The sequence below is a fragment of the Leucoraja erinacea genome, chromosome 1 (genome assembly GCF_028641065.1).
Source record: "Leucoraja erinacea ecotype New England chromosome 1, Leri_hhj_1, whole genome shotgun sequence".
Classification (NCBI taxonomy): Eukaryota; Metazoa; Chordata; class Chondrichthyes; order Rajiformes; family Rajidae; genus Leucoraja; species Leucoraja erinaceus.
Window position 1 is genome coordinate 67,073,775 of NC_073377.1, and position 12,019 is coordinate 67,085,793.

Below are 12,019 nucleotides of genomic sequence, written 5' to 3' on the forward strand. Positions count from 1 at the left end.
CCTCATTTTACACCCCTCTGTCGCTCTGCTCACACATTTAAAAAACCCACCACCTCTTATTTTCAGTTTTTTATCTTGTTTCTTCTTTCTCCCCTACATGTTGGGTCTGAGTGCTTCCTTTCTCTGCCTCCTGCCTCATACACTGCCTACTAGCTTTCTCTATTTGAGTCCCTCCCCCCAACCGTTCTAGTTTAAAGTCTCGCCATTATCCTTTGCAAATCTCACCGCCAGGATATTGGTCCCCCTCGGGTTCAAGTGCAACCCGTCCTTTTTGTATATCAGCCAAATTAAACTCTGCTGACTGAATCATCTACTGTATTCAGACTTGCCCATTGCTCACGTCCTGACCAGATTCTTGTCTCTGCATGTCTTGCATTTGGACATGGCAGTTTATGTTTAAATGCTTCCATAACCTGATTTCCTATTTCACTTACATGCCAGCTTGTTCCACCTTCTGCTCCTATTATTTGAGCTCTTTATTCTTTTCACTCTTTGCCTTAAATATCCCCATTCATCTCTGGAATTACTCTCCAATTCTCTTCTATCATTCTTTTAAGTGGACTTTTCGTGATCTCTTTGAAACCTATCAGATAACATTTTATTAGCGTGTAGTTTGTGCTATTCCAAAATATCAAGAGATGTTATTTTATGCTCGTATGAACGAAAGCTATTGCCTTATAGGTTTGGTGTGGCATTTGTGTTGAGTTCTTTTTGAAGTTCCACTGCTACTGTGACACTTGTATTAAATCTATCTTTGAGAAATATTGGCTGAGATTTTGCTGCCCGTAACAAACAACTTGCACTCACCATTAACTTGTGTGGGTGCCCCTCTCCGGTTGTCACATTCCTGCCCAAGTCATAGCCCAATCGTAATGACGTGACCCTGTGAATCATCACAGCCTTGTGTTTGTAAATGGCATCAAGTGAGGGGAGCAGAAGAAGCCCCACCCATGAAACAGCTTAAAATAAACTTTGACCAACTGTTGGGTGAGGATTGCTGTCCAGCTAGCTATTGCAAAGTCTATTTAAACCATGTTTTTGACACCACTTCCAACACCAAATATTTTCAGTATTAGAATAGTATTAAAAAAAAATATCATTCCAAAATCTATAAAGTTTTATGCAGGAAACTAAAAATAGTTTTTTGGGCTAGACATTTATCACAAGTGGCGGATATATTTGGATAATTTACTAAAATATAATCTATAGAAAAAATTATGTCTTAAATCTATATCAGTAAAATGTCTGGAATGATTATTCCCGAACTCAAGTTCCTTGATTTTATATTTAGCATACTTTTATCTAATAATTTTTGATCTCTTGCATGATTCCTTCTTTTTCAATACTGTTCCTGATTTTCAGAAACATTGCTAAGCATTGGTGACGTGGAGTTGCAATATATTCATTGCTTCTTCCCATCAGGAGTTACTTTTTGATATCCTTGTACTATTGCTAAATTTTAAATTGTAGTTTTTGGAATGATAGTAGGTTTTCCTGTTTCGTACATATCCCTGATTAAACTAAATAAAGGGTTATTCGCAATTGGCATTAACAGAAAATTTTTAAAGATAATTTTATTTGTTTCCAAATTCTTATTGTAATATATACCATATAATTGTGTTATTCTGGAAAGAGGATGCAGAGATGACAATCCTCCTGCAGAAACTATCCAACTGCAATCATATAATTGATTTAATAATACATAAAATATAATAATAACCTTTTTTTATTTATAAGTGCGCCTTTCAATGTGATTTATAGTCTCAATATAATTTGTAATGTTACAATTTTTTAAAAAAAATTTAGCACTGAAATAGGTATAGTAATTGTGGTAAGAAGATCATTTTTATTGCATTTATTCTACCTAATAATGATAGTCTTTTAATATGTTTGACACCACAAATATTATGAAAGTATTAAAAAATTAACAAACAACTAAAAATATTGAGATAGTTATAATTTACAAAACTAAACTATAGAAAAAACCTTAAATCTATTCAGTAAAATGTCTGGAATGATATTGACAGAATTTTATCAATACTCTTGCAATTCCTTCTTTTTTCACACTAGTGACGTGGAGGCAAACTATAATGCAAAATACCATTACTGGAAAGTAAGAATCAGAAACAGGAACTACAGGTAAGATTTACAGCAGGTGAGGCAGGACATTCTTTGGGTAAAAAAACATGGGGGATGAAATAAATAGTAGATGTTTTAAGGGATCAAAACACAGTATGAGGCCACAGTCTTCAGTCTACAGACAGGTGAAGCAGATTTGCGAGGATGGTGATGCTGGGTCTGAGCTTCATAGGGCAAGATTGGGCAAACTAGGACCTTATATCTTGCAGGGGGCCGAGGGGTAATCTTAAAGAGGTGTATAAAATCATGCAGTGGATATGTAGGATAAGTAGCCACAGATTTCTCCCCCGGATAGGGAATGTTATTTAAGGTGAGGGGAAAGATTTAAAAGGGACTGGAGGGACATTTTTTTCCCACATCGAGGGTGATGTGCATCTTGAATCTAACAAAAAGCTGAGGTGATCTTGTTTGGAAAAGTCATATGAACTATAATAATCAATCAATCAGTTTTATTCGTCACACACGCTTATGTGCAGTTAAATGAATTTGCCAGCAGCAGTACAATAAAACAAAAAAGAATACACAATACACAATAAGATTTAACACAAACATCCACCACAGCATTCTTCTCTGTGGTGGAAGGCACAAAGTACAGTCAGTCCTCCTCCATTGTTCACCCGTGGTTGGGGCTATAAACCTCCGCAGTCACCGCTACGGCCGGATGTACAGGCCCTCTCGTCGGGATGGTCGAACACACTTGGACTTCCCGAATCGCCTCTTTCCTACCGGAGACCGCGGCTTCAGGATGTTATAGGCCGCGCGCCGGCGGTTGGAGCTCTTCCCTGGCTGTCCCCAATGAGGGAACCCAGACTCCGTCCGGATGGTAAGTCCATGCCACGCCCGCGGCTAGAAGCCCCGCAGACCGCGGCCTCAGGATGTTATAGGCCACGCGCCGGCGGTCGGAGCTCTTCTCTGGGGATCCCCAGCGAGGGAACACAGGCTCTGGATGGTAAGTCCACGCAGCGCCCGCGGCTAGAAGCCCCGCAGACTTCTGGATGTTATAGGCCACGCGCCGGCGGTTGGAGCTCTTCTCTGGGGATCCCCGACGAGCGATTCCAGGCTCTGGACGCTGCGCTCGCAGCTAGAAGCTCCGCAGACCGCGGCTTCAGGATGTAACAGTCCGCGGGCCAGCGATCGGAGCACTCCCTTCTGGCGACCTCGGCAAGGGCTCGCCCGCTCCGCGATGAAAATTCCACGCTGCGCCCGCTGCTGAAATTCCGGGCCCGACTCCTGGAAAGGCCGCTCCAATCCATGCTGTTAGGCCGCGAGGGAGACGACATGGAAATAGTCGCCTCTCCATGGAGGAGACAATTGAAAGTGGTTCTTCCCTTAACTGCCCCTCACCATCCCCCACACAAGACACACCAAGAGACACTAAAACAAACATTTGGACACACTAAAAAAAAAAAAAAAGTAGAAATAACAAACATGCTGCTGGCAGGGCAGCCATCTTGCATCGCCCCCACCGACTACTGATGAGAGCCACTCTGCTATCTGTGCTGAGTTCCGGTTCTCAATATTCTCTAATCATCATGGAGCCTCTGAAAGGTGTAAATTAAGGTCTTGCCGAACCAGAGAGGCCGTACCAAAGTTCAGAGTAGAAGGCTTTAAAAATAAAATGACAGCTAATCAGATTGCTACTCACCAGCTTCTCTGTCTAAAGGTCAACACAATGAGGTGATAAGACGTTGTTTCTGCTTTGACAGAAGTGGCCTGAAAATGGTGTCTAGTCATATTGTTGCGATGGCTACTGACATCTGAAATAACCAAATTAGTATCTTTAAGGTAAAAAATTGTAGTTGAAATTCATTGCATAAGAATAATATGAAGTAAAAAGACACCTATGAAAAGTTCTACGAAATGGTTTTTGAAATCTGGAAGAGTGAATATCTCTCCAATTGCCTGTGCCCCTCTCTAAAAATGTACATCCTCTGCTATGACTGGTAACTTGCTTTTTATAATAATTAGCTAGTTCCATATGCTGGCAGAAAGCTTTAAAAGTAGCATTTTTTAAATGATGATTAATTCTTCCCCTTTTTATCCCATGGGAGAGTTGAATCAATAATTAATGTAGCCTCTCTCTCTATTTGACAACAATCCAGTTTCACTATATTTTAAAATGTGAACTGTAAATTGCTGTAAAAGATTTCCAATTTGAACATTGAGCTCTGCAAATTTTTTCCCTCTCTTCGCAATCTGCATAGCATTTGGTAGGTGACTGTTTTTTTGGAGGAAGTGGTAGCTCCACGACTTACTGCACGGTGCTTATGTATTTTAAACTTCCAATAAGATATGATCTGCGGTTTATCTATGGTATGTGGCATCCTTGGTGTCAGAATTTATTTTGAACTGGTTACGTATCATGTGATTTTGTTGTTGCTTTTGATCTAAAATAGAACCTGAATGGGGTTAACATAGAAAATAGGTGCAAGAGTAAGCCATTCGGCCCTTCGAGCCTGCACCGCCATTCAATATGATCATGGCTGATCATCCAACTCAGTATCCTGTACCTGCTTTCTCTCCATACCCCCTGATCCCTTTAGCCACAAGGGCCACATCTAACTACCTCTTAAATATAGCCAATGAACTGGCCTCAACTACCTTCTGTGGCAGAGAATTCCAGAGATTCACCACTCTCTGTGTGAAAAGTGCTAAAATACTTCCCCCTTATCCTTAAACTGTGACCCCCATGTTCTCAACATCGGGAACAATCTTCCTGCATCTAGCCTGTCCAACCCCTTAAGAATTTTGACTTCCCAACATCGGATGAAGGCAAAAAAAAACTCTCTCCACTGCATCTCCCCCCCCCCCCCCCCCCCCCCCCGATGCCTGTCCCCCCGGCTGGCGATGGCAAGATTATTTTCTTAAGTTGCGCTCGCAGTATTCCACCGCGCGGGGCGGTGATGTTAGGCCCCCGCTCCCGGAGTTCTTCGACCCAACTCTCAATCTTCTAAATTCTAGCCTCCGCGAGCAGCAGTACAGCAGCCGAGCAGCAGCAGCAGCAGCAGCGCTCTCCACCCGCTCCACCCCGCTCCGGACTTCTTGAGTCACCTATCCCCGGCTTCTTCTGTTGGAAGTCCGACAACTGACCCGACGAAAAAAGGTCCTCTAGCAGGGAAAATTTAAAAGTTTCCCCCTCCCTCCCACCCCACCCCCCCCCCCCCCACACACACACCCCAACATAAAATAACAAAAACTACATATAAACATAGACAAAAAATAATAAAAACGCGGACAGGCTGCAGAGGCCGCTGCTGACCAGAGTCGCGCCGCCTACCGGGTTTTTCCAGTCTTTCTTCATATGAAAGTCCTGACATCCCAGGAATCAGTCTGGTGAACCTTCTCTGTACTCCCTCTATGGCAAGAATGTCTTTCCTTAGATTAGGAGACCAAAACTGTACGCAATTTAGGAGGGAGAGATAGATCAGCCATGATTGAATGGTGGAGTAGACTAAATGTGCTGATTGGCCTAATTCTGCTTCTATCACTTATGAAGTAAAGACCATAATTATTTATTTTCTTATTGATATCCATATCCTATGAATGATTGAAAGAATGTGTTGCAATAAGGAAGGAAACAGAAGGCAGTTACGTGATTTCTTTCTTCAGTTTCTTGGGAGAATACCTGGACGGTTCATGTCGTGCTAAATAGGGGTAACATTTCCAGAGACATCCAGGAACACTATGATGTGCCTGTCATAACCATATAACCATATAATAATTACAGCACGGAAACAGGCCATCTCGACCCTTCTAGTCCGTGCCGAACACATAATCTCCCCTAGTCCCATATACCTGCGCTCAGACCAAAACCCTCCATTCCCTTCCCGTCCATATAACTATCCAATTTATTTTTAAATGATAAAAACAAACCTGCCTCCACCACCCTCACTGGAAGCTCATTCCACACAGCTACCATTCTCTGAGTAAAGAAGTTCCCCCTCATGTTACCCCTAAACTTCAGTCCCTTAATTCTCAAGTCATGTCCCCTTGTTTGAATCTTCCCTACTCTCAGTGGGAAAAGCTTTTCCACGTCAACTCTGTCTATCCCTCTCATCATTTAAAAAACCTCTATCAAGTCCCCCCTTAACCTTCTGTGCTCCAAAGAATAAAGCCCTAACTTGTTCAACCTTTCTCTGTAACTTAGTTGCTGAAACCCAGGCAACATTCTAGTAAATCTCCTCTGTACTCTCTCTATTTTGTTGACATCCTTCCTATAATTAGGCGACCAAAATTGTACGCCATACTCCAGAATTGGCCTCACCCAATGCCTTGTACAATTTGAACATTACATCCCAACTTCTATACTCAGTCATGTAGGCAAATTGGCAGAAGACTGGAACTCCTCGGGTCATAAGGGACATTGTCCATGTCAACCATCAAGTGTCTATCTAAGTTAACCCAGTTTACCATCACTTGGGTGTGGCCTCTGTGTTGATGATTCAAGTGCTGATCCAGATATAGAAACAAATAACTGCAGATGCTGATTAAAACAGAAAAGGACTGAAAGTACTGGAGTAACTCAGCAGGTCAGGCAACATCCCTGGAGATCTGAAGAACACTCTCAACCTGAGTGTCTCCTGCACTTTGTGTCCTTTTGCTGTTCTAGATACTTTTGTAAATGTTGTGAGAGTACCTGCTGCCAGCACCCTCACTGGCAGTGGGATTTAATCATCCTTTGTGTGCAAATATTCTTCCTCGGATCTCCTTTAAACCTCTAACCGCTGATGCTAAACCTTTGCCCATTAAATTTGCGTAACTCCGCTCGGTGGTCACATTCCTGACATCTATCCCCTCTGAGCACCTCATAAGTTTGAGTCTGAAGAATGGTCTCGACTGGAAACGTCACCTATTCCTTTGCTCCATAGATGCTGCCTCATCCGCTGAGTTTCTCCAACATTTTTGTCTACCTTCATAACTCTTTCAGGTCTCCTTCAGCCTCCTCTGCTCTGAGAAAAACAAACAGCCTATCCTACTCTCTTAAAACTGAAATGTATCATTCCTTGCAGCATCTTGGTGAATCTCCTCTGCACCCTCCTCAATGCAATCATGTTCTCGCCACTGCTTCTTGCCAAAAGGGGGGTTCCAGCATTCGCCACATACTTTCCTTCCAGAATTCAAGATGGGTTTATTTTTACATGTACCATAAGGCTCAGTGAAATTTGAATTACCATACGGCCATACCAAGTGAAAAGTAGTAAGAAACACAACCACAAAAATTAAACTTGAACATAAACATCCACCACACAGATCCCCACATTCCTCACTGTGATCGAAGGCAATAAAGTCCAATCGCTCCCTCTTTCTTCTCCGCGGTCGGGGCTTTCGAACCATCCATGGTTGGGGCCATCAAAGCTCCCGCAGCCGGCGATCTGAGGCCCTTGCGTCGGGGTGATGGAACTCCCTCGTCGGGATGATTAAAACTCAGCATGGCTTGGAGCCCCGTCTCAGTGTCTAATCAGGGAACGCAATGTTTAAACCGGGCTCAGGATGTTAAAGTCCACAGGCTGTGGTTGGAGCTCTCCACAGTTGATCCCCGGCACGGGGATTGCAGCTCCACAATGGTCAATCTGTGCCGCGCCTGCGTTAATGCGCCAGGAAAGGCCGTGCCACTCCACAATGTTAGGCCTACTTTCCTTCCAGTCCTTGAGTAGACGGACGAGGGACCAAAGTGTAATGTTGGATCCATGACAATTTTTATATTTATTGTTTGGATTAATTTTGGTGAGGTAGATAGCATAGAATAACCCATGTTGGTTATATACCTCACTCAGATAAACCTTTAACCTTCTAAACTCCAGGAATGCAAACCATGTTTTTGCAGCTGGTTTTCATAATTTAATCTTTTTAGTCCCTGTATTATTTTGGTCAATCGGTATCCTTGCAAAGCCATTATAGTCCCTGGATAATGCTCCAAAAACTGAGATGAGGACTCCAGTCCTTAGAAGAAGCCTCAAAGCTTTATTTTTGTATTTTGGGTCAACATTAACATTTTAAAATAAATAATTGCACACCATTTCTACTACAGTGAAGGTGCAGTGGTTAAATGACTTCACTAGTAATCCAGAGGCATGGACTAACAATCCAGAGACTGAAACTCAAACATTGCCATATAGTTGTGGAATTCAGTCGATAATCTGTCATGTGGTTCTAAAATGTTTTTTAGGTTCTCCCCCCCCCCTCTCCCCCCCCCCCCTCTCCCCCCCCCTCCCCCCCCCCTCCTCACACTCACTCTCCCCCCCCCTCTCTCCCCCCCTCCCTCCCCCCCTCTCTCTCCCCCCCTCTCCCTCCCCCTCCCCCCCTTCTCTCTCTCTCCCTCTCTCTCCCCCTCTCTCTCCCCCCTCTCTCTCCCCCTCTCTCTCTCTCCCTCTCTCTCTCTCCCCTCCTCTCTCTCCCCCCCTCTCCTCTCTCTCTCTCTCCCCCCCTCTCTCCCCCCCCCTCCCTCCCTCTCCCCCCTCTCTCTCTCCTCTCTCCCCCCCTCTCTCTCTCCCCCCCCCCCTCTCCCCCCTCCTCCCCCCCTCTCCCCCCCTATCTCTCCCCCCCCCCCTCTCTCCCCCCCCCTCTCTTCCCCCCTCTCCCCCCCTCCCCCCCCCCTCCTCCCCCCCCCTCCCCTCCCCCCCCCCTCTCCCCCCCTCTCCCCCCCCCTCTCCCCTCTCTCCCCCCCCCTCTCTCCCCCCCCCCCTCCCCCCCCCCTCTCTCCCCCCCCTCCCCCCCCTCTCCCCCCCCCCTCTCCCCCCCCTCCCTCCCCTCCCTCTCTCCCCTCTCCCCCCCTCCCCCCCCCCCCCCCCCCTCCCCTCCCCCCCCCCTCCCCCCCCCCCCCTCCACCCCCCCCTCTCCCTCCCCCCCCTCTCCCCTCCCTCTCTCCCTCTCTCTCTCTCTCCCCCTCTCCCCCCCTCTCTCCCCCTCCCCCCCCCTCTCCCCCCCCCTCCTCTCTCCCCTCCCCCCCCCCCCCCCCCCCCCCCCTCTCTCCTCCCTGAGTCCCCTCCCCCTCTCCTCCCCCCCCCCTCCTCCCCCCCCCTCTCCCTCCCCCCCCTCTCCTCCCCGCCCTCTCTCCCCCCCCTCTGTGAGTGCAGGGAGGGGGGGATAGTTAACGTGCATGACGCAGCATGCTGCCTCCCCCCCACAACCACACGTTGGGGGAACAGACCCAACGGGTCTGCACTTGGTCTAGTTGTCTATAAAATTATGAGAAGTGTAGATAGGGTAGGCGGTCAGAATCTTTTTCCCAGAATGGAAACATTAAATACTAGAGGGCATTACTTTAAGGTCAGGGGGGGAAAGTTTAAAGGAGATGTCCAGGGCAATCTTTTTACATAGTGGTGAGTGTCTGGAACGTGCTACTATGTTGGTTGAGGCAGATATGTTAGTGGCATTAAAAAAAAACTTTTGGAGGTTAGAGGCTCTATGAACATCAGTCTATGAAAGTAAGCATGCAGGTTAATTCCCGGGATGGCGGGACTGTCATATGCTGAGAGAATGGAGCAGCTGGGCTTGTACACTCTGGAGTTTAGAAGGATGAGAGGGTATCTCATTGAAACATATAAGATTGTTAAGGGCTTGGACACGCTAGAGGCAAGAAACATGTTCGCGATGTTGGGGGAGTCCACAACCAGGGGCCACAGTTTAAGAACAAGGAGCAAGACGAGGAAACACTTTTTCTCACAGAGAGTTGTGAGTCTGTGGAATTCTTTGCCTCAGGGCGGTGGAGGCAGGTTCACTGGATGCTTTCAAGAGGGAGCTAGATAGGGCTCTTACTAATAGTGGAGTCAGGGGATATGGGGAGAAGGCAGGAACGGGGTACTGATTGGGGATGACCAGCTGGCTCGAAGGGCCAAATGGCCTACTCCTGCACCTATTGTCTATTGAGGCAAATATATAAATGATGGTTTTTGTCCTAAACATTATGGAGGGCCCTGTATATGTGTTCTTACTGCAGGTGTGGCTACTGATATACTTCATAGTGCTATTTTAATAAAACCTGCTATTTTTCCTTAACTTTTTTCTGATGTTTATTTTTGCTTTCTGACACATTTTTGGTTTTAAAAGTCTGGAATTATTGCATTTCATTGTTATTAAATTATTTTTTCTAAAGTCCTTAAATGATAAGTATGGACTTGGTCATGCTATTTATCAGTATGGAAGTAGAATCAGAATCCAAAAGTATCTACTAACATCAGAGTTCTGTGACATCAACTAGCAATGCAGAAAAAAATGGCATAAATACTAAAAAATTTAATGTCGAATAACAATGTGTGATTTTTCATCAGGGTATTAGTGCATCTAGAGCACTACGTACAATGAACCAGTTCCTGCATCGTTTTGCACAAATGTTGGGCATCAACTTGGTGTGTCTTTTTTCCTCTTTATTGTGGTTAAAAATCCTTATGCATTATGGTAATTTTAAATTCTGTGTTTTGGTTTCAGGTTATATATGACTGTAATACCCTGTATGTTTTTGCTCCAAATGCTGATAGCAGAAGCCTGTGGGTGAAAAAGCTCAAAGAAGGTAATGTTTGTCTTTTGCTAATTCAGTCAATAGTTTCTTTCAAATTGAAGCGAATGTTGGAAACTTTATATAATTGAGAGGAAATAATAATGCATTGCTCAAATTCAAATCTTAAATAAAATTCAATTGTCAAGAGTGTTTTATTGTCATATATCCCAGGCATTATCTACACTGAATGGCAGAACTCCAGTGGGTGGCTGTAGAGAATAGATCCAGGAGGGCAGATTCATGGTTCCTTGAAAGTGGCATCACGGGTAAATAGGGTGGTCAAGAAGGCTTTCGGCTCACTAGCCTTCATCAGTCAGAGTATTGAGTATAGACATTGGGAGGTCATGGTGCAGTTGTACAAGACATTGGTAAGGCCACATTTATAGTCGTGGTCACCCTGCTATAGGAAAGAATGCAGAGAGATTTCCGAAGATGTTGCTAGGACTCGAGGGCCTGAGCTATAGAAGTGGTTGAACAGGCTAGGACTTTATTCCTTGGAGCGCAAGAGGATAAGGGGTGATCATATAGAGGTGTACAAAATGGGAGGAATAGGTAGGGTAAATACACAGTCTTTTGTCTAGAGTAGGGGGAATCAAGAACTAGAGGAAATGGGTTTAAAGTGAGGGGGGTGGGGGGGGGGGAGATTTAATAGGACCCTGAGGGGAAACCTTTTAACACAAAGGGTAGCAGGTCTATGGAACAAACTGCCAGAGGAGGTTGTTGAAGCAGGTATTATCCCAACTTAAAAAAACCCATTTGTACAGATACATGGATCGGATAGGTTTAGAAGGATATACGCCAAACGCAGGCAAGTGGGATAAGTGCTGATGGGATATGTTGGTCGGCATGGGAAAGTTGGGTCGAAGAGCCTGTTTGCATGTTGTAAGACTATACAAAAAAACAAACAATAATAGTGCAAAGACAAAAATAATGCCCCAAGTCTATGTAGTTCGGAGCTTAATTTGGAGGTTGCAGTGTTATAGCCTGATGGTTCCAGGGAAGTGGCTGCTCCTGAACCTGGACATTGCAATTATCAGGCTCCTATTCCTGCTTCCTGTTGAATAAACTAATTAATTCTGAATGGCTGCAAGTGTAGGTGCAAGTGTGTCGCTTCTGTTTGATATGTAGTCATTAGTTGCTTTGATGGCTGCTGTTGAACCTAGTAGTTGTACCTATCCTGATAAGAGTTTTATAATGCTCAAAGTTAGGTAAATAAAATTACTGTGTAAAATTACTCCAGATGTGGTCTCACCGGGGGCCTGTACAACTGCAGAAAGACCTCCTTACTACGATACTCAAATCCTCTTCTTTTGAAAGCCAACATGTCACTAGCTATCTTCACTGCCTGCTATACCTGCATGTTTACTTTCAGTGACTGGTGCACAA

The 12,019-nt window shown here is 44.9% G+C and overlaps 1 protein-coding gene across 4 annotated transcripts in view; it reads left to right on the forward strand.

Moving 5' to 3' along the window:
* Positions 1-12,019, forward strand: part of tec (tec protein tyrosine kinase) — a 116,748-nt gene that overhangs the window by 55,424 nt on the left and 49,305 nt on the right. For all 4 annotated transcript variants that reach the window (XM_055636585.1, XM_055636602.1, XM_055636594.1 and 1 more), the window contains one exon: positions 10,564-10,645. In XM_055636585.1, the coding sequence (XP_055492560.1) occupies positions 10,564-10,645 (82 nt within the window). The remainder of the gene's footprint in view (positions 1-10,563; positions 10,646-12,019) is intronic.